Below are 22,503 nucleotides of genomic sequence, written 5' to 3' on the forward strand. Positions count from 1 at the left end.
GACAGGTCTTTCTCGCAAAGGCAGTTTCACACAGGATTATTGCACAGATCCAGAACAAATACACAAAGCACACAGATATTTAAGTAAGATTGCTGTCTTGTATTTGCTTATCCCAGAGTTCAGCTTTAAGAGAAAGGAAATAATTTGTTATTTATTTTTTGGGTCTAAGGGCTCTTTCACACAGTAACACAAATTACATGCGTCAGCATGTCACAGAGCCATCAATCTGTAGAGGTATCCAGCGCACTAAGGGAAGGCAGGTCGATTGCCACACATGGTAATGCACTTTTTTCCAGACATGTTGGTGCATTGATAGCCCTTTCTTTTGAATGGGATGCCTTAATGCAATGCACCAGGACATCAAGGTGTAAATATGCCTACCCCTCGATGCCAGTAAGTGTGGCAGGCTTGTCACAAATCTGGTTTGCTATGCAGCATGTGCATGGTCATAACACTTCATAGCAAACAAGACTCACTCCTGCCGCTGAGCCCACTCTGCTGGTGGAATTGCCAGGACTCATAAAAACAAAATGAAGTGTCCCCAGTTGTTTACAAACACTGGAGTGAGCAGCTGATCACTCCAGTGTTTGCTCTGCACACAGAGGACCGGTAAATATCACTTCACTGATATTTACCAATCCTCCGCTCTCCATCCTGAGCCACTCGGCCACGTACAGAGGAGCGGCACAGCTTCTCCTCAGATCCCCGCTGCACTGCTCCGCTTGTATTGGCAGAGGCATCGGGGATCCGAGGAGAAGCTGCCCTGGCTGCACCCCATCACAGCTGCGCCCAAGGTGAGTGCCTCACTCGCCTTGCTCTTCCTACAGCCCTACAATGACATCTCAGATCTAGGTGTTCACACACAAACATTACACTGTGCTGACAGTCAACAGAAATGGAAAAGTCAAGACATAACCTAGTTTCAAACTTATCTCAGACCTGTCAAATGAAAATTGTCCCCTGGTTTCCAGGTGTTAGTGTGCATTGCTCTAGAATTTACATCTCTGTGTGCCGGGGCACCTTGGGTTCAGGTTAAACTTTATTTAAAGTAGTATTAAACTCTCAATCCTTTTTTCTATAATGTATCCAGATCAAACATACATTGGCCAGCAAATAATTTCTTTACATTTTTGCCCAAGCACTTACAGTCATGTTTTTTAACAGCTGGCTCCAACTCTCTCAGCTCGGCTTTCCTGAACTTCCTGTCCAGTACTAGATCACAAGGGACAGAGCAATCTCCAGCAGCTATCCATCTTCTAGCATTAAGCAGGGAGGAGAGGGGGGGGGGAGGTGACTTGATTTGCTATGCCTGTGTGATTGTAGAGACGCACAAGGGTGTCTCCATGGGACTATGGAAGGGAAAGGAGCCACTCTAAAACATTATATCAGGGCCAGTGCTCAGGGAAACAGCTGATTCTGCAGGAAACTACGGGGGCTATTCACAAAGGAGCCGAAGGATCCAGCCGTAGCTTCGGCTGATTCTTCAGCTCTCTTCGCCCGCCAGAGCCCTTTGGTTCAGTTGAATGAAGGGCAGCTGTGCGGGCTATTCGCTATAGCCCGTACAGCAGCCGAAGGCGGCCGAGCGGCTCAGCTGACCTGAAGGCATTTGCTTTGGCTCGACCGAGCCAAAGTGTCAGCCAAAGCAGAGCATGTTCGGCTGACCGAAGTGCCGCCAAAGGCAGCCGATGTATGGCCGATTTCAGCCAATGTACGGCTGAAATCAGCCGTAAAAGCCAGAAGTGAATAGCCGAACTTAGTTCGGCTCACTTCACTTCGGCTGGGTTATTCACTCGGCTGCCTTGTGCAGCTTTGTGAATAATCCCCTAAAACTTTTAAACATCAAGGAACAACATTCATTATAAGCAATTTACTCAGCATTTGACATAGATTAAAACCATTTTGACTTTAATATCACTTTAAAAGGATTCTCTTTAATGGTTGCCCACCCAGCATTAAACAAATTATATAGTTATTTGAAGTAGGGATGCACCTATATCGATACTAGTATAGGTATCAGTGCCTATACCGTGTATTTGGGCGAGTACACGTACTCGCCCAAATGCTCTGATACTTGCCCCCGGTACCAGAAATTTCCCTCAGAGGGAGATTATCTCTGACCGGCAGTGCCGAAAGGGAACTTGGAGCAAGCTTCCCGTGCGATCAGGAAGCTGGGCGGCTTCCTGATTAATTGGGAAGCCAGCTCGATGCTGCTAGGCTGGAAAGTTGGTTTCCCGGCCAATCAAAATCAAACCGGCCAAACAACATGGAGCCAACTTCCCAGGCAATCTGTCATTACTTGCCGCCCGGCTACCTGAATGCCCGGGAAGCAGCCTCGAGGCCACCGAAAGCACCGGTATTGATACTCGATATCGGCATGTACCGAAAGCAAAATATCCCTGTGCATCCCTAGTTTGGATCAAGTATAAATCTGTGCTTTAGAGGTATCACATCCTATTTCAGACTATGAAGATTAAAAAGAGGTATGCTGTTGGACTTTTGAGGTGCGCAAAATATGTATTTATACACATAGATATTAAAACCATATTTTATTGTTCATTATAAAAACACTAGAATTTGGTTCCAGCATGTGTTACTTGTATATAACAGTTCACCTATGTATAAAAACAACCTCTATCCCTATAGTCCCTTATATCAGAACACCATGCCTCACTTCTAAGCTCATCGAAACAGGTGGGTGGAGCTGGTTGTGGCCTCTACATCATCTGACAACCATTGACATCACTGGTTGCCAGGAGCTGGGTGGGACACTGCCAGAGCCATGCCGCTCTGCTTCCCGCCCATCCCACGTGACCCAAAGAGATCCCACCTGAGGCCTCAGGCTGCCTCATTATAAGGACGGCCCTGGGTCTGAGCATTTAACACTCTGGGATATTGGATGAAAAGCTGTTTCTGTGAAACACTTTCTTTCTTGGCTAATTTCTACTCAAAACAACCTGTTATCATTAAACATATTGCCATCTTGTGGCATCTATTGGTTGAGGCCATCTGGCCACGCCTCTGCTGTATAATACTGCAGAATTTAAGGAATACCATCTATATTATGTGGGTCTGGTTGGTTGCCACTCTGGGCTTCTGTTTGATCAGTTCTAATAGAATTAGCCTGGGTGTAATATTAGCTTGATGTTTGGTTGCTCCCTCTATATGTCCCTGTGTAGGCCCCTTCAAGGCTCCCTTATGATGATACTTCTGGCTTCTCCTGAGGAAGCCATGTGGAATGGAAGAAATTTCTTGAGGAAGCAATGCGCTTCGGCGATCACCCCACACTTTCACCGCTGGAAGTATTTGAAGTGTTTTTTTTATAGGGGGTCGAAATTATCCTACTGCATATCTTCATATTAATACTAGTAATTATAGAATTACAGACATCCCAACCTGCAAAACCTTATTTCAGGGAGGTGCCCTTCTCATTTCAGGGAGGTACGTTCTCATTTCAGGGAGGTACCTTCTCTGTTTTTTTTTATTTTGACAGCGGCCGTCGGCCACCTTCACAATAAAAAAAAAAAAACTAACTAGCAGGGGAATGAATAGCTAGGCTGCTATTGGTCATTTCAAATTGCAATAACCAATAGCAGGCTTGCTCTTGTACCCACCAACTTCTGCTGTCAATCAGCAGAGGAGCACCTCAGGTCCACCTCTGCTGATTGACAGCAGCAGCATATAATATTAATAATCACAAATAAAATACAAATAAAATACAAATATTACAAATATTATTTAATTCATAATAACATCTCACCCTTGACTCCTGTCATAGGGGATCCCGACTTCGCCCCGGGTGCGGAAAACGCTCGACTCGCTCGCCTGGTCAAAGCGGACAAGTACAGAGTAAAGGACTTTCGGGCCAACTCCGGGTGGCTGACAGCTCAGGCTTTGCGTCATCTACTTGAACCCCCCCTGGACCCATGGAGCACCATGCAGCTCCGGCACTTTCTTAGGACAATTCCTGACTCCCACGAGCTAGACAGAAACCTTACAGTATTCGAAGAGATGTGCACGGCTCTCAGCCCACCAGTCACGCCATCTCCATCATCTATCACCTGATTGCCACACCGCCTGCGGATATGGTCCCATCTTTTGTGAAACGTTGGGAAGAGGAATTGGGGATGACCTTCACAGAGCAGCAGATCCACAACACACTCACCATGTCGGTCAAATCCTCTATGGCCAGCAAAGTGCAAGAACTAGGTTACAAGATATTGTCTCGGTGGTACAGAGTGCCATGGCTCTTGCACAGGATGAGACCCCTCATATCAGATCAGCGTAGCTAGACTAGTGTTGGCGATGTGGCTCGGAAAGAGGAACGATGTTGCACACGTTCTGGTCATGTAGGGTACTGAGGCCCTTCTGGGACCAGGTGCTGTCCATGATACAGGAACTGACCATGACGGACTTGTCAAACAACCCGGCGGCATGCCTCTTGCATATGTCAGCCTCTCCACTGACGACTTACAAGCGCTCGCTCACACGCCACCTGTTAGACGCGGCCAGGGCATTTATTCCCATGTTGTGGAAACAACCACATCCCCCAACGATCACGATATGGTTGTCCAAGGTGCGGGAAGTGTATGCCATGGAGGATTTGACGGCCACCATCAGGAATACGGAGAAACAGTTTTTGTCTACCTGGGGGGCCTGGATCTATTTCTAGCACTCGGACCGATATGCAGCTCTCCTGTCTAGAGATGCACAAATCATTACTCCACTGGCCCCTTCCGTCTCCCAGTAGTCATACATGGTTGAATGCCCGACGCCTTTTAGGCTCCCAGTGGCAGCCCCAGGGATTTACTAGCCTGGGGGGGGCGACCCGGTGGAACCTCTCCTTCCTTTGCCCTTTCCACCTCACACCTGCTCCCGTACGGGACGCCTGCACTCCTTCAGCTCAGCCTTTCCTTGACTTCTCTTCCATCCTTTTGTATTTCTTATTTCGGGAGGATAGAGCAGACGCACACAATTGATCCGGCAGCGTAGCTAGACATAGGATTTTGTTGTCACTTTAAACACCTGACACAGCCCAGGGACGTTCTCTACGATACAATCTAAACCTTTGTTAAAGCACTCACAGGTCCAATGGGGTATCGGGGTCAGACGATTCAGACCGGGTGGTGTAGTCATGGCGTTGAAGATTTTCCTTGCATGTATACCATGTACTTGTATGTTATGTTTACTTATGCCTCTTTTGAACATGCTTGTATCGCATATGTGATCAGTTAATAAAATAATTTACATTTTTTTTAATAATAACATAAAAAATAATATAATAATTATAATAGTATATATGTGACCTGGAATTACTTTGGATGCGATACTAGGTATCGGTAGGTGGTGTATGAAACGGGTAGACTGTAAACTAGAGGTTATTTTCATGTACTGAAGGTGAAAAAATGCCAAACAGGAATAGATAGGAAATCTTCCAGTGGTAATACTAGTTCTGGTGACCCTGCTGACCATCAGAGAGGGATTTCCTCTTACTTCCTGTTGTGGTTATCGACAGGATGTGAAGGAAAATCTCACCAATGGGACACAGATGGCAAAAAAAGCTGACAGTGGTTATAACCCTGTCTTACTCTAAAGTTACTTACTAAACATTTTGGCGTCAGCTCTACTTTAGGATAACCACCAGAAAATTAAACTGTTTAGACAATAAAAATAAGTGGTGTGTTCCAACTGGAAATATAACATAGACCATCATTTGTTAGTACAACAACATTATTAGAATTTCACACATCATCTTTATTGGGTTATTTTGACATGTTTTAATTAAAAAAATCCAAATAGGCTAGCTTGATGAGTCAGTAAATAAAATATACACATATATTTATTTACAGGAATAGCAAGTGTTGACATCAATTTGTGATATTGTTTTTGAACATAGCTAGAGGGGTATTGTTTAATATTTGGAAACAATTTCCTCAAATGGCTTACCAAAGCCATCCAATTTTCCAGGATGTATATAGACGCATTCACCAATAAATGGCATGTTAAATTTAAACTCCCCCTTTACTTGCATCTATACTTTAAATGGACATGCGCAGGTGTTTGTCTAGCTAAAATAGTATGACGCAAGTTGTATAATAATAGGATGCAATGCTTGACTGTCTGCCCTTTAATATTAAAGCAAACCTCTGGGGGTGGAAATATTGGGGCTGTCACTGCTGATTTGTTGTTTTATACTACAAACTTGTGGCTTTCATCCTGATCCAAAATTCACAAGTCATTGACCAGGACAAGCATGATTTTACTGAAGTCTGAAAAGTCTAAACTCCCATCCTTCATACTTGTTTTAGGTCAGTGATCTACTAGATGGTGGAGCTAGAAGCAGGACTTTTACCTGTACCTTTAAAGGGAGACTGTAATCATTTGTGTTCTGTTTTATTTTAAAATGTTTAGTAAATTCTACTTTTCATAACATTTTTATATTACTAAGAAGGATTTATTACAGAGGGCATCCATGACACTCATGCTATTGGGCTATATGGGTAAACTGACGTATTGTGTGACTGCTTTCTCTGCTAGGAGAGATGAGTGGGGGTGGGCATTGGCAGTCAGTAATAACTAACTTCTTCCTCCCCTCATTATACGTAGGCATCTCAACGTATCTAAACACACATACACAAATGTTATATAGAGGTATGCAGCTTACAGTCCTTAGATCAGGTGACTTTATTTGTTTTCTTTTTAAAGCTCCCCCCCCACTTTATTTTCATCTGGTTATCCTTTCAATAACACACTTTCTGGGTCTAAGTGGTTATACTCACTCCTCTACTGTATGCATGGAGGGAGCCATGGCTGTCAGCCAGGCTGGACTTCAAACAGATCTGCCATTGTTCATCTCCAATATTTTGGATGGTAAAAGTTATTTACAGAAGGAAAGTAATACTTCCAGTTAAGGTCACAGGAAGTGACAAGGACACCGCATGTCTGGCAAGATCAACAGATATTTCCTGTACTTGCCGGAAACATTGTTCTTGGCCTGAAAAATTAAAACTAATGCAGTCACCATATCTAGGGACTGGTACACAGCAATAAATTACATTTTTGCTCTTGTTATCCTTTAAACTTATACTCCATGCCACTATGTTCTATGTAAGTTCACATGAAAAGATTAAAGCTAGATTTAGGAAGTGTCATATTTGAACATCTTTCTCATTTTTCATGCAGTCTATCTTAAAAGGTGTATAGGGCTGCATACTGCTAATTCAGAAATAAAGCATAATTATCTACTTATTTGAAAGGCTTGACCTATAGAGTGTGGTTCTTATGGCTGGAAGGCAGGCTCATTTTGATATGACTTAACATTTAATAATAGAGTGGAATTTTGCTTGGAGTTGCACATTCCTGTGCTGGGTATGACTTTGTCATTTATATAACGCTGCTCTCAACTACAGTTTTATTACTTACAAATTAAGTCTTGATCTAGAAAGTACAAGAAAAAGAAATGCAGGCCTGGTAACATTGATTTGGGCATCCACACAGATGAGCAAATAGCCCATACCATTTGCTGAACTGTATGAAAAAGGAACTGTGACACAATATGACGGGTCAGACTAAGTAATCAAAGTTATATAAGAGGGCAACTTAAAATTTTGAGTGGATAGGCTTGCACAGTTATAATAATTTCGGAATGAATATTTTTATAGTTGAAGAAGCCAAGCTTTTACTGCTTCTATATGACATAACATCCGGGATAATTTTGTTGCCTTCAGAATTTTAATTTTCTTAGTTTGTTTCTCTTTAATATTATTGGACTCTCATATTGCTATCTAGACTCCTGCACAAGTTTTAGTAGCATTTTAAAGTTTAAATTCAGTTCATCACAGTTCGTACACATTTATGTAAATAAATAAATTCATGATTTAATTGTCTTCATATAAATAGTAGTAAATCAAAACCTTGCGTAACTAACCAGGAATTAAGATCACATTTACAGAACAGAAGAAAATACGAGAGCTACTAGTGTTGCACCACATACAATCAAAGAAACAATAAACCGCACCCATTGCAGCAGTTGTGACTTTCTTTTTCATCCACTGAGAGCAAAGCTGTGGAGGAGACATCATTGTTATCACGCTCATCATTCATATTTGCTGTTGCTTCTACAGTCCACCTTAGAACATTAACTCTGAGCTCCATGTCAGTGATCATCTGGTCCACCTTCAGTATTTCATTTTCTAGCTCATTGTGTTCCAGCCTTTCTTTGTTATTTGATGAAGGTGACTCGTAGGTGATGTTCTGGACACTCAATGCCCTGGAGGCAATAGCGGAAGTACTGCCTGAAAACATAAAAGGCACTTTAGAACAAGAAGGCTGTTTCTAGGGCACAATGGGTCTAGCATTGATATCTTTACTCATAGTGAATGTAGACTGGAAAATACAGACACATAAACCATTTTTAATAACCTGACTGAAGAAACACTTTTGCAACAGAGGTCTTTGTAACCTGTTTACACAGAAAAATAACTTGCCACATTCCTAAATGATAATTTGAGCATGTTTATTGTAGAAATGTATCAAAGTTTACAGTTTGCATTCTTCACATCTCAGTCTGGTACGTAATAGTAACTGTTTTCATCTGTTTCCATTTATTTGTTTGCGTGTATAACCCTTTCTCAAGGACAAAGCTTTCAAATCTTTCTTCAATGACTTGGCTAGTGCAACATTATGAAAGCGGATAACTATTAGAGGTGCATATGTTTACAGGGTCACTAGGAATGTGAAAGGAGATTAGACATTAATACTTTGTAAGATAAATAGCCTGATGTGTTTAGTGAGATTGTATGTAGTAAAGGGCCCTAAATATGCCTGCAGATAAAGTGAAAAGTTGATACTTGTAGCAAAATTTTTTCCAACATAGAAAAAATTCCAGTTGTTAAAAGAGCTTGACCACTCAAGCTCAAATTTAAACACACACGATTTAATGAGTCAGCTGAGTAATTTTAGTTGTCAGAGGTAGGCAAAATGGATAAAAGCTAGCAGTACAGGCAGTATGGGTTGCTGTACAGAGTATTGGTATATGTAAAAGTATGGCCATGAAAAGGGGAACTAACTAACTCACTACACCCTCCCCAACCCCACCACCTAGTCCCCATTACATAACACTGCTTAGAGGACAACCTCTCATCGCACACTTCAAAACCTCACTACGCAGCCCCGGAGGCTGTGTAGCATCATAATGCTGCCAATAGCAAGCAGTTGTTGGCCAGCACAGTCATGTGGCCGCACTGACCAATGACTGGTCACTATAGCGAGCATTATAATGCTACACAGCCTTCAGGTGTGTATCCCTTCCGAAGTGTGTGTCCTGTTGCACTAGCTGGCATAGGCTGCAGTGAGTTGTCATCTAAGCAGCTAAGGGTAGCGGGGACCGGGAGGGGGGGAATGGGGTTGGGGGGTGCGCGGGTGTTGTGAGTTAACTTTTCACTTTGTAAAAAGATAAACTAATCCTTTAAGTGAGAAAGAAATGAAGAAGAAATGGCAGACTGTGTAGCAGGGTTACATTTTGTATTATGATTTTATGATTTATTTATTTATTCATTATACATCATGACCATTCACTTTACGTGGTAAGCCCAATTTCAGCCAAACATTTTTGTTAGTAAATAGATTTTGGTTAATTATTGATGTCTATGTGGTTGTTGAGGAGATTCAGCCTACTTCTGGTGATGTCATTCGGACAGGAAAGAAGCCGTCATATCAATGATGACATGAACAATAATATAACCTGAAGGAGGTGAAATCTTCTCAACGGTGACACAAACAATAATAAAACATGAAGGAGAGTCTCTCCTCTCTCTACTCAATGCAAAACTAAAAAAAAGGTTTAGGCAGAGACAAACTGTTGTTTGTAATCTTAGTCTAAAATGCAAAGGCACCTTACTCCAAAGTAAAGTTAAAACCATATTGGGTATCTGAAGCTCAGAGAAAAGCCATTTCCGAAGAGGTACAGGAAATGTTATCTCTATAGATGAATCTAACAGCAAGTGGTCAAGTCCCATAGGGATCATCCCTGGGTCAGGTGGCAGCCATGCCCTGGGTGAATGAGTTTATAAAAATGTTCCACCAGACACATAACCACGTATGGTAATTGGCAGGCTCCCTTAACAGACAGGGCAAAGAAAAATACAGCTTTTGTGACACCAAAAGGGCTGTACCAGTCTCCCTTTTGGTATATATGGGGCCCGGGAATACAAAGAATGATGGACCACATAAAGCATATGATTCACCATATCTAGATGTTGTCATTTTCTGTCTTGATGGGGATTCCCACTTACTAAAGGTCCAGGGAGTTTCAGATTCTATTAATAGGGCTGACTTAACATCTAATTAAAAAAAAATGTACAATAGGTCTGGAAGAATTATGGTGTTTGGGCTACACCATTGAAAAAGGGGCTCATAAAGCCTTAAATAGACATGATTGAAGTAAATACAATTTGGCTCCAGCCAGTGTAAAAAGGCAGGTCAGAACCTTTCTTTGGAATGTAAGATACTCCTGGAAATTGTGTGCATAACTTTGCTACTAAAGCAGCTCCACTCCACTGATTTCACCAAAGGGAGCAAGTCCACCAAGGAAATGGAATGAAAAGGCAAATATAGCTTTTTAAGAGATGAAGGCAGTATTGTGTAAGGGACCATTATTAACCAACCAATACCTCATTCAAGAATTTCTTGTACAAACAGATCCCTCTGATGTTGGCCAAGGAGCAGTCTTGTCCCAGGACATTTCTGGGGAAGAGCATTCAGTAGCATACCCAGGGCCGGCGCTAGCGCAAGGCAAGCACTATTTTTTCTGACTGGACCGCAGGCATTGATGTGCCTTGCGTTTCTGTGCAGCCGATCCTATTGTGGCCGGAGGGCTTGGCTCACTTCACTGCACCGCCACGCCCCCTCCCACCCCACAACAAACTGAGCCGGCCGCAATGCGATCCAGGGCGTTCTGGCCACAATCAGGCCGAAACACACTCAGGATGGTGTGAACGAGGCCTAAAAAGCCTAAAACTTCACCTGAATATAGGTGAATATAAAAATGCACAATATTAATCTGTAATATTTTATATTTACTGTCCCAAAAAAATATATAGTGTAAAAATGTATTGTTTAATCCTGCGATGATAAACACGGAAAAAAAAAAGTACAAAAGAACTGTGCATACCCTTTTAGGTAAAATGTTGTTAAAGGTGGGCCACTGTTCTGTAGCATAAAAACGAATCATATACCCTCAAATTATCTTATGTCATTGTGTGCTGTAGCTGACCAGTTCTTCACTGCTATTTTTTACATGGTGGAGCTATAGGTGAATACCTTAACCATTGGTTTTGTAAGGGCATGTGTAGATGGGCTTTAGATTCAGAAATCAAATGCAGTAAGCTTTCATGTTTATCTGTTATTGTTTTGGCTCACATTTCAGTTTCTTTCATTTGAGCAGAAAGTTGCTTCTGAGCTGCATCATGCTGCTTCAATATACTTTTGGATTTAAAGTGACTTATATGGAGAACAAAAGCAGCTTATGTTCAAACAAGAGCCAATACACAAGAGCCATAATGCATCACACTGCTTTTGCTGAACCCAGAGTCCCATTAGGAATAGACTGGTAGTTGTGGTCAGCACATAAAATGCCAAGGAGTATTAGCTTTGCTGCAGAGCCTTTAATCTTAGGTAAGATACTTTCTAAGGGTATTGTACATCGGGAGAGAAGCTGACATGCATATATAAAACAGAAGAATCTGCTATAAAGTTTTCTAAAATCTTTGCTATGTATATATACAGTATATATATCTATATAGATAGATATATCTATATTTATATATAGATATATATCTATATAGATATATAGATATATATCTATATAGATCTATATAGATCTATATATGTGTATATAGCTTTGGGAAAATTATTTTTGTGTAGTTGCACTTAAACTAAACTGAGAAACATTAAAAAACATAGTGCAAAATAAAATCACCTATATACCTAAAAGAGATCTACTGGCTACTGAGGCACTCTATCTATTGTGGGGGGAGATGGCCATTATCAGGGCTTAGTCCTGAAAGTGGTAGTAAACCTCCAAACTGAATCTTACATTTTGTGCCTGCAGGAGATATTTGCCATAATTTGCTAGCATACACAGCATATTAGCACATTATGGCAGACTTACCTTGCCGGCAGGGTTTCTTTCCAGTGCTGGGCTGTCTGTGCTCCCCTCTGTTACCGTACTTCAATATTTCCCCTGTCTTTTCCTGGGTTCGCTGTCTTTGGCCTCTTAATTGACTGGGCCAGGATGATGTAACTCCCACACATATGCATGGAAGTTACTTCAATTCAGCACAGGACTTTGCCGAACTTATGCTCCGAGCTGCTCATGTGCGACTCAGGACACAACTGCTGACAGCCAGACAGGCAGCAATTTTAATAGAAGAAATATTGATTTGTATAAACACCCTAGCTTCTTTTATTTACTTCTGCTTGAAGCCAGAGAAGTGAAGCCCCTAGTAACAAGCTGAAACATATTTCAAAATGGCACACAGATTTCGGTTAGCAATGTTAATAGAAGGTACCTAGTGGTAAGACTTTTAAAACTGTAGAATGACTTACAGGTTTACTTTAAGAATGTACTCAAGCAACTAATTCATTTGTTAGCCTATACAGTACATGTATTTAAAGGCTTAAAAGGCTAAAAAGGCTATTGTTGAAGTTATTAGACTTCTAATCTTGAGCACAGTAAAAAATCATTGAAGGGGGGAATGTATCAAAACTGGAGCAGACAGAATATGGAGCAGTTGTCCATAGTAACATAACCATCAGCTTCTATCTTTAGTTTTTTCAGTTAAGCTTTGGAAATGAAAGACTGGAGCTGATTGGTTGCCATGGGCAATTGCTCCCGATTCCCTCTGCTCCAGCTTTAATACTCCCCCTATTATATTTTTAACCTTTTATACATTGACACTATACATTTCTTCTTACCTGTAGCACCAGTCTGTATCGCTGGCTGATTGTTTGCAGAGAGAGGAACAGATAGACCTAGCTCATACACCTTACACATGTCATTGTGGAAAAGCTCTAAGCCACTGGAAAACTGAACCCACAAGCGCTCTAACTCCATGCGGTCCTCTTTGCTCAGTTGTTTATCCCGAAGAGCTGCTGTAAGTTTGTTCCTGTTGCCTATTGCCAACTCTTGGGCCCTTTCTCGAGTGCGTCTCAATTCATCGCGCAGACGTTTACTGTCGGAGGAGCTTCCCACAGAGACTGCCAAGTGTCTGTAGCATGCCACCACCTTCACATCAATACATACACAAAAATAAGAGAGAATATTAAATGATAGCTTTTATACTTCCAAATATCAACATCAATCTGTGAAACGTTTAAAATTTTATTTTTTTTGTAGAAAAAATACACGATTCCGTATAAAATTGCAATATAGTTACATAGTTACATAGTATTTGAGGTTGAATAAAGACATAAGTCCATCAAGTCCAACCTATTGCTGATGAGTATAGTCCATGTATCATCTCATTCTTAGGAGTACTTGTACCCTGTATATTACGGTCCTTCAGGAAATCATCCAAAAGTTTCTTGAACGATTCCACACTCTTAGCTGAAATCACTGAAGGTGGCAGTGAGTTCCAGACCCTAACCGCTCTTACTGTGATAAACCCCCTTCACCCCTTGTGCTGAAATTTTTTCTCCACCAATTTTAGGTGGTGGCCTCTAGTTTTTGTAATGGAGTTAATCTTAAAGAGTTTGTTGCTATATTTACATATATAACATTTTGCATTTTTGGTAACAATGTACAATATTTAGCAAGGCAGCACAAAAATTTACAATTCCTACTGAGAGAGGTAAACAAAGTAAGAGAAGTAGATACAGTATATCCTTTAAATAGGGTAAGTACAAAAGGGTAACATCAGCATCTGATCTGAAGTCTGTTTAGGGCCCATACCAGGAGTAGGTAAACCCCAGCCCTCCAGCTGTGGTGAAACTACAAATCCCATCATGTATCTGTCTCTGGGAGTCATGCCTGTGGCTGTCAGAGTCTTGCAATGCCTCATGGGATTTGTAGTTGCACGACAGATGGAGGCCCGGAGTTTGCTTTCCTCTGGCCTGTACTATTGATAGAAGGAGTTTAGGAGCCTATTTGGCTCTAACTTACTTTAAATGACCCTGTTAGGGCAAAACATAGTTCAAATACAAGTACCCTGCAAAAGTTGATTGGAATGTGGGATGCCTGTGCCCCCCTCAAGTGCTTTCATTCATTTCTCCAACCCTGTGTCACTACAGAAATCAGCAGTGACATAGGGGTTGGAAAAAGAACCCAATGCATAGCAGGGGACACAGGGATTCGACACTCCTGGAAATGTCACATGCCTTTTTTGCCTTTCAGGCCTGCTTCCTGGGAATGTCTATCAGGTTTAGAATCCAGTCCCAAGGAATGGAAAATGGGCATATCCTAGGGCCTGGAAGATTGGAAGGTGGCTAAAAAAGGGGAGCACCTTCAGAAAGCTTGCTTGGTCCACTACCAGCACCCTACCAGCCATTGAGAGGCCTTTCAAAAGAGGGTTATTTTTTTGAGTGGGTTGAGGGGGTTGAGCACTTAGGGCTCGTTCACACCAGATGCGTTCTGGCCAGAACGCACTGCATTGCGGTCAACTCACTTTTTTCTGAGGCAAGAGGGGGCGTGGCGGGCCATTGAAGTGAATGGCACCGTAGCCACGCCTTCCGGCCGCAATGCGATCGGGCACACGGTCCGGTCCAGTGCGATTAAAATGCTGCAAGCACTATTTTGATCGCACCGGACCAGACCGCAGGCATAATGTGCCTTGCGATCCCGTGCGGCCGATCGCATTGCGGCCAGCGGCGTGGCTATGGTGTCACTCACTTCAATGGCCCGTCACGCCCCCTCCTGCCCCACTAAAAAGTGAGTTGACCGCAATGCAAGGCAGTGCATTCTGGACAGAATTGGGCCGGAACGCACTGCAACCAGTGTGAATGAGCAGTGACGAGAGATATAGATTAGGGCTGTTACTGATTAAAATTTTCGTGTTCGATTAATAAGATCAAAAAAATGTAATCGATCAAAAAGATGTAATTGAGAAATTAATCATTAATTTGCACAGCCCTAATATAGATGTTCCGGGATAATAGTTTTTTGGGAGGACGACCCTGCTCCCTGCCACCTCTGAGTAAGCCACTGCCTATCCTGGAGGAACTATTACCTAAGCTGGTTTAAACTCTGTGCCCGCCCTAAATACTTGGGCAGTGTGCAGGGTTAATGGTTCAAATATACTCTGCTGCTTTATTTTAAAATAAAAGCTTCATTTTAAATGGACAAAATAAAGTAATTATTGTAGTACAAAATGAACAGGGGTCTTCAGTCTCGTAAATAAATCAGGCAGTCCCTGGATTTGCGCTCACTAGACCATCATGAAAATATGAACCCAAAAAAATCACTCTTTACTTTAAAGTGACATTAAACCCTCAGATTTTTTAACATAAAACAATACTGTAATGTGTGCCTTACTGTAAGAGCAGCAAAGAGAAGGGAAACTACCATGGATTACAGTAAGGCACACATTACAGTATTGGTTTATGTAAAAAAATCTGAGGGTTTAATGTTTAGGTATAGCAAGTTTCACAGCAACGAATTTAAAGCTGAGATCCAAGCAAAAAAAACCTATAATCTAAATATATTCCTCATTAGCTACAAAGGATATAAATCCACTTTGTCCACACCAAATGCCTTTATAAACACAAATATTACCTTGTAAAAGTAACAGTGACATAATTTAGAGAACAGAGCTATGGGAGGGCCCAGCAGGTCCACCCACTACAGGCTACCTGCATAAAATGACAGGAGGGTGGATACAAGACCAGTCATACGGTACAAGGAGAGAGAGGAGCAGTGACTGGTCTTTATGACAGAAAGTTCTTGCCCAGAGGCAAAGTTTCCTGTTGAATCACTGCACAGATCTGGATGATATACACAAAGTACACCAAGATTCAAGAAGGAATACACCGGTCTCTTGTATTTACACAATATTTGCTTATCCTGGAGCTCAGCTTGTCGTTGTGTCATGAAAATGATGAAAGCTAAGGGGCAGTTTAAGCCCCATCAGTTTAAAGCTCTCTAATGTTTTATTATAAACAAGTCTTTTTTCAATAATCACTGTTTTTTTCAAATAAAAATTTGCACTATACCATAGAAAAGATTTTTGCCATTTTGCTTTTTTCACCATTTTCAGTTAGTCTGATGACTACCACCGTCTGAGGCTTTGCAGGGGTAGAAGTGATTGTTTGAGAACCTTGTTTGAATGCTTGTGTTTACCAACAGTGAAGTTAGCACATAAAACACACATTTTTTCTCTCCTTCCTCTACAGGCTACACACGTACAGTTGCATGATGCAACTTTATGTTTAGGGACCTGACTGCAATTGCTTGTCTTGACAATGATCAAATCATGTTTGCATGGCTGCCTGCACTCTGATGTCTATGAAAGCTTTTCTAAAGCACAGATCTAGGGAGCATTCCTCGTATAGCAAGAAGAGTCAGCCCTTGTCCAAACACAATAAAGCATGTGTTGTTGAACCATTCATAGATGTATTTATATACCAATGATCACCTAATATGTTGATATATTCATTTTGTCATTCTATAAAATCAAAGCAAAAAAGAGCAAATGTATGTCTGTGCTGGAAATACATAATCCTATACTTCATGCAGTTAAACTGATGCTCCTCGCAATCTTACACCTACACACATAATCCTACTATGTCTATTCTTATCCTGCTACACTGCCTGGATCATCCTGGTCCTCCTCCATGGATTCCATTCAGTATGCAGCACATATCCTTGCAATGACCTTAAGCAATAGACATAGCACAGCGACCAGAATACAGATACATTCTACAAATGTATCATCATCAAACTGAATGATTTCTAGAGGAGGCTTAGATGTGGATATAAAATGAAATTAAAAAAAAAGAAAAATATTAACTTTTTAATATATAAAAAGAGTATTATATAATAATATTGTTTTTTATATTATTTTCTAAATTCAGCTATCCACAACACATAGCTCCTGTTAAATATGACCCTGGTTTTAGTATGAGCAGTAATAGTCAAGAATATGTACCTTATTCAGTGCTTCCACCACTGTAGAGCATTCCTCTTTGACTTTCAGGGAGTTTATGCATGCTTCATTGCCTACCTTGTTATTTTGGATAGGCATTTGGGCTCCTTTTCCTGAGAAGCCTCCAAAGTTAAGGTGTCTGCAGTCTATCAAGCTGCATGTTGTTCTTGATCTTCAGTACTTGGGTTTGCCATGTTTAGCATTTGAGGAAATGCTAAATTACTCTTTAATCCATTGAAGAGTATGGTTTAGTAAATATTCACCCATAAAACCCTCCAAAAAAGTAGAAGAAGCTTTCCTATATTCAGCACCGAAACAAGCACTAACAAAAAGAGTGCTGAGAGGTAATCCGAGGGATTATGAAAGGAGGTCCTAACCCTGGGTGAGATGACGAGACCTTTGTAAGCTCTTTATCCTACACTCTTAACTCTGAAGGAATTCTTATGCTGAAGTCTCTAAATTCAGAAATACAAAATATGTCTGCCAGCAGTTTCTGGAAACTGCTTGGTTTAAAAAGAATATAATTTGCTAAACTGCTCTTTAAAATACTTGGTCTGCTCTATTTAAAACATATAGAATAATCAAACAGTATATAACAAAGCGCCAGCGGCTTGTATCCAAACACGGAGAATATCTGAAATGGTCTCAAAATGAACCGCAGATGGGGCAGGCTCTCAGACAGGCTTTGGGAAAGCCTCAACTCTGGAAGAAACAAAAACAAAAGAGCGCCTCCATCGCGTAAAACCGTTTTAATGAGACAGATTTAAACAGATAAAAACATACTCACAAAAGTGGAATTTTTACAGGCATGAATAGGTAAAATCGTAAAAAGCTTAGCCCACCGGCTACTCTTCAATTGGTTCTGACGAAGGAGGCGTGGCCTCAGAAACGTTAACCTCAGGGAGGAAGAGTAGCCGGTGGGCTAAGCTTTTTTTTTGACGATTTTACCTATTCATGCCTGTAAAAATTCCACTTTTGTGAGTATGTTTTTATCTGGTTAAATCTGTCATATAGAATAATGTTTTAAAGGATTATCATGTAAAGTAAATGTATCCTGCCTACATAGCCTGATTTTTCTAAAGTATCCAATCCTACCTTCCAGAGGTGCATATTTCCCTATCTCTGACAGCCACAGCTGGCCGCAGTCAGGATACCTGTAAAAAAGGTAAACTATAAAAAATAAAATTAGAAAACTACCTTTGGGTCTGCACACTAATAAAATATACTGTAGATCAATGTTGGAAGAGTAATGGACTGGTATTTCCGAACCAAAAAAATGTTCTTACCAATGGTATGAGACAGTTGACAAGTTGGTTGTCTACTCGCGCTTCATAAGACCTCTACCAACTATCCCACAAAAGGCATCTGTACTTGTACCAAATAAAACAATTTATATATAACGGTCAAAAACTAAAGTAACTCAAAAAAGGAGTATTGGATGCAAAAATGAACCAATATTAAACAGAACAATAGAAGGAAAATGTTAAACAAAGCAATACAATAGTGGAATAATAGTAGAAGTGTGTTGAAGTCCTGTACACTGCAATGCTTCTGGTGAACTGACAGGAGTATTCAGCCATATATTTTTTCATTCTTAAAATATTGCGGGACCACGGCAAGGAGTTTCGCTAACACTACATCTGAAAGGATCCAGCTTCGCTTCTGGGACACAGCTAACGTTACAAGGGAGAAAACCAAACACTCACCTTGCTGGGTCTTAGAGTGGAAACGACTGGGTCCAAGTTTGAAAGCGTGATTACAAGCCCAAGTGTCACTAAGCCAAAGCCTTCGTTTTAACTCCATTTGGTGAGTACCCACCCAAGAGGGGCTGTTGGACCACCGCTAAGAAATATATACCATCAACAATAATTTTTCCTCTGCACACGTTTTTCTACGTTTTTTTTCTCACTGAACACTGTACTCCGATTTTTTTGTGTGGATCGTTTATATATCGTTATATATTGGATGGTTTTTACACAGTGGTTAAATTCCTTTACTGTTTTAATCACTATCTTGTTTTTCACAGTATAATTGAATTATTAATATATTTTTTTCTTTTGTTTCATGATCCCATGTAAGATTTCTTTTGAATTGTTTAGTATTGGGTTTAGGCCAGATCGCTTAAACCCTACTTTCACTTTATTACCTGGTTGCACCAAGTTTCATACCACTTATACCTTTAGCGCTTTGATACATATTTCTTGACCGCTGAAAGGATTTTCCCATCCTATTTTAGAGCTGCTTTAGGTCTTAATTAAAACAACATATTTTTTACTTTAGTTTCTTCTCCAGAAGCGCAGATTATCTATTTCACATACATTAATACCCTAGACAGTTGTACTCTGAGTTATGTTGGTCCTTGTGTACTCCTGACCACTGTGTTCTGTACATCGTACTGTACATCACACACTACAGACTGCTGCACACTATACACTGTTTTGCATGTTACATGCATTCAGTAGCGAAGCTAGATATTCCATCACCCGGGGCAAAAGACTCAGAGTTGCTCCCCCCCACCCCCACAGAGGTGAGGCTTCAAATTGCCTCATTCTCCAGTGCTGCTTTGTTAATTTAGGAGCCACTTCTGGGCTTGCTTCTATTTTCCCAGTGCACCAAAAGATGAGAGCACAGAAGCAGGTCTAAAGACACTGATCCAATATAGAGGCCCACCATGCAGCAATGCATTATACAGCAATGCAGAATACCATCAGCTATAGAGGACTACAAATCCCAGCAATACATTATACAGCAATGCAGAATACAACCAGCTATAGAGATACAAATAGCAAGTGTGTTGCGCTAGGTCTATGAAAAAAAGTGATCCAACTAACTTATAATTTTTTAGGTATGAACACAAAAGTGTCCTATCTGCAACAAATATCTGTGAAGACTAAATAACTCTGTGTGATAAATGTTGCTAATGAATATTAATAACATGAATGAACGTATCAAAACAATACAGTGGCTTTCAATAAAACATACATGGTGAAAATGTCCATAATTAGAATACCAGAGGTTAACTGGCAGCAGAGCGTGGAATTCCCTTCTCCCCTTGGGAGACTGGAGATGGAAGGGAGAGGAGACATTCCTTTCTGAAAAGGTTAAGGTCCGCTTACAAGAAAGGACATTGAAATGGAGTTTGTTTCCAGGAGAGTGTTTTGGAAACTACTTTTGGACATGATATATATCCCATTGCTCTGGGTAAGGGATTTTTTTATTATGGTATTCTAATTATGGACATTTTCACCATGTTTGTTTTATTGAAACTCACTGTATTGTTTTGATCCGTTCATTCATGTTATTAATATTCATTAGCAACATTTATCACACAGAGTTATTTAGTCTTCACGGATATTTGTTGCAGATAGGACACTTATGTGTTCATACCTAATAGATTATTAGTTAGTTAGCTCACTGTTTTTCATAGACCTAGCGCAACACACTTGCTATTTGTATCACTCAGGTTTTGAAACCACACATTGTTGCGGCTGGTTGGGTTAGGGTTACTTCTTCTCAGCACAATTACAAGGGTTAATTTGTCACCAGCTATAGAGGAATACAAAATTAAGCAATACATTATACAGCAATGCAGAATACCACCAGACATAAAATAATAAAATTCCCAGCAATATATTATACAGCAATGCAGAATAATATGAAGCTACTTACTCTGCGTTGCTCCGGGGTGGTGGCCTGATGTCTCCAGGGTTGCAAGAGGGCTGTCGAAGGTCTCAGGTGGGCTGTGTGGGGTCTCAGGTGGAATGTGCAGGGTCTCAGAAGGGCTGTGCAGGGTCCCAGGAGGATGTGCGTGTCCTTGCAGGGGCTGTGTGGGGTCTCACCCGTGCTGTGCAGGGTCTCACTAGGGCTGCATGCGGTCTACCCAGGGCTGTGCAGGGTCTTAGGAGGATGTGCAGGGTCTTACCAGGGCTGTGTGCGGTCTCAGCAGAGCTGTGTCGGATTTCAGGAGGATATGTGAGGTCTTAACAGGGCTGTATGCGGTCTCACCAGAGCTGCTAAGGGTCTCACAAGGGCTGTGTGGGGTCTCAGGAGGATGTGCAGGATCTAACCAGGGCTGTGTGTGGTCTCACTAGGGCTATGTGCGGTCTCACTAGGGCTGTGTATGGTCTTAGGAGGATGTGCAGTGTCACCAAGGCTGTATGGGATCTTACCAGGGCTGTGTGCAGGTTTCACCAGTGCTGTGTGTGGTCTCATCAGGCCTGTGCAGCTTCTTAACCAGGGATGTGCAGTCTCACCAGGGCTATCTGTTGTCTCACCAGGGCTGTGTGCGGACTCACCAGGGCTGCGAGCAGTGTCACCATGGCTGTGAGCGGTTTTACCATGGCTGCTTGTGGTCTCACCAGGGCTGTCTGCGTTGTCACCATGGCTGTGTGTAGTCTTACCAGGGCTGTGGGCGCTCTCGCCACGGCTGTGGGCGGTCTCAACCAGGGCTGCATGTAGTCTCACCAGGGCTGCATGTGGTCTCACCAGTGCTATTCGGTAGCTCCCGAATGCTATTTGGAAAGACTTTGCTTTTGTTAGAAGAATGACAGCTCAGAATGTCAAATAGGCGGCACAAGGCCCGAGGCATCACGGCTCGCTTCTCTCATGTGTTTACATTCGGGCCGGAGCTGTCCATTTGTGGCGAGTCTTTGTCGGGTTTGGACGGGTCGGCGTGCGACGGGACTTTTTTTAAATTTCTGCGAGTCGGTGGCCGTCGTTCATCAAAAATTTGTTCATAACGAAAATACGTACATACTACCGCCAACTAAATTAACTAAAATTCGGATTTCTTCTGAATCTGAATCCTGAAACAAATTGACTTTCGGACCCGAATCACAAAAAAACTAAATAACAAAAAACCCCAATGAAAACACGCACATGTCTACACTCCAGAAGGAAGGACAGTGTCAACACCAATTCAGAGATGATTTGAGGATCTACAGCACACATGCACACATACGGTACAGTTTTGTTAATAGTTGAGGTACTTAAATGCATTTTTAAGGTTAAACTTAAGTTTAGTGTCATAAACCTCTCACTGATATGGGCAATTTAAACTGAGCATGCAGAGGTTACCTTCAGTAAAAGCCATATATTCAGAGATATGGGCAGCCAAAGTTATATGCAAACCTCAACTTTTGCTTTAACAGTCCAGCTTGGTCCCATCTCTACCATCTGGTGCCTCCTTACTGACTGTCAGGGAAATAAAGTTGGAACACAGTGTCGGGACTCAGGCCGCGCTCCGGTCCTGGCTGGTCCGTCTGATGCAGGGACGCGGCTACCAGTGACGAGGCGGCCCGGCGGGGCACGCCTACCAGTGACGAGGCGGCCCGGCGGGGCACGCCTACCAGTGATGAGGAGGCCCGGC

General features: G+C 41.7%; 1 protein-coding gene across 1 annotated transcript; it reads right to left on the bottom strand.

Moving 5' to 3' along the window:
• Positions 1-7,923: 7,923 nt before the first annotated feature.
• On the bottom strand, positions 7,924-17,331 carry LOC108792797 (regulator of G-protein signaling 9-binding protein B-like). Its single transcript, XM_018563659.1, has 3 exons — positions 17,139-17,331; positions 12,973-13,282; positions 7,924-8,291 (listed from the first exon to the last, which is right to left on the bottom strand). The coding sequence occupies exons 1-3, from the start codon at positions 17,232-17,234 to the stop codon at positions 7,993-7,995; spliced, it is 705 nt and encodes a 234-aa protein (XP_018419161.1). The 5' UTR covers positions 17,235-17,331; the 3' UTR covers positions 7,924-7,992.
• Positions 17,332-22,503: the final 5,172 nt, after the last annotated feature.

Source organism: Nanorana parkeri, unplaced genomic scaffold (genome assembly GCF_000935625.1).
Source record: "Nanorana parkeri isolate BGI_ZX_2015 unplaced genomic scaffold, ASM93562v1 scaffold684, whole genome shotgun sequence".
NCBI lineage: Eukaryota > Metazoa > Chordata > Amphibia > Anura > Dicroglossidae > Nanorana > Nanorana parkeri.

What these genes read in the sequence shown, in the direction of transcription:
- LOC108792797 (XM_018563659.1), bottom strand. Translation starts at nt 17,234, where the DNA reads ATGCCTATCCAAAATAACAAGGTAGGCAATGAAGCATGCATAAACTCC. An exon ending in TGGTGGAAGCACTGAATAAG is followed by an intron (nt 13,283 to 17,138) that starts GTACATATTCTT and finishes ATTGATGTGAAG; the next exon opens with GTGGTGGCATGCTACAGACA. An exon ending in GATACAGACTGGTGCTACAG is followed by an intron (nt 8,292 to 12,972) that starts GTAAGAAGAAAT and finishes TTATGTTTTCAG; the next exon opens with GCAGTACTTCCGCTATTGCC.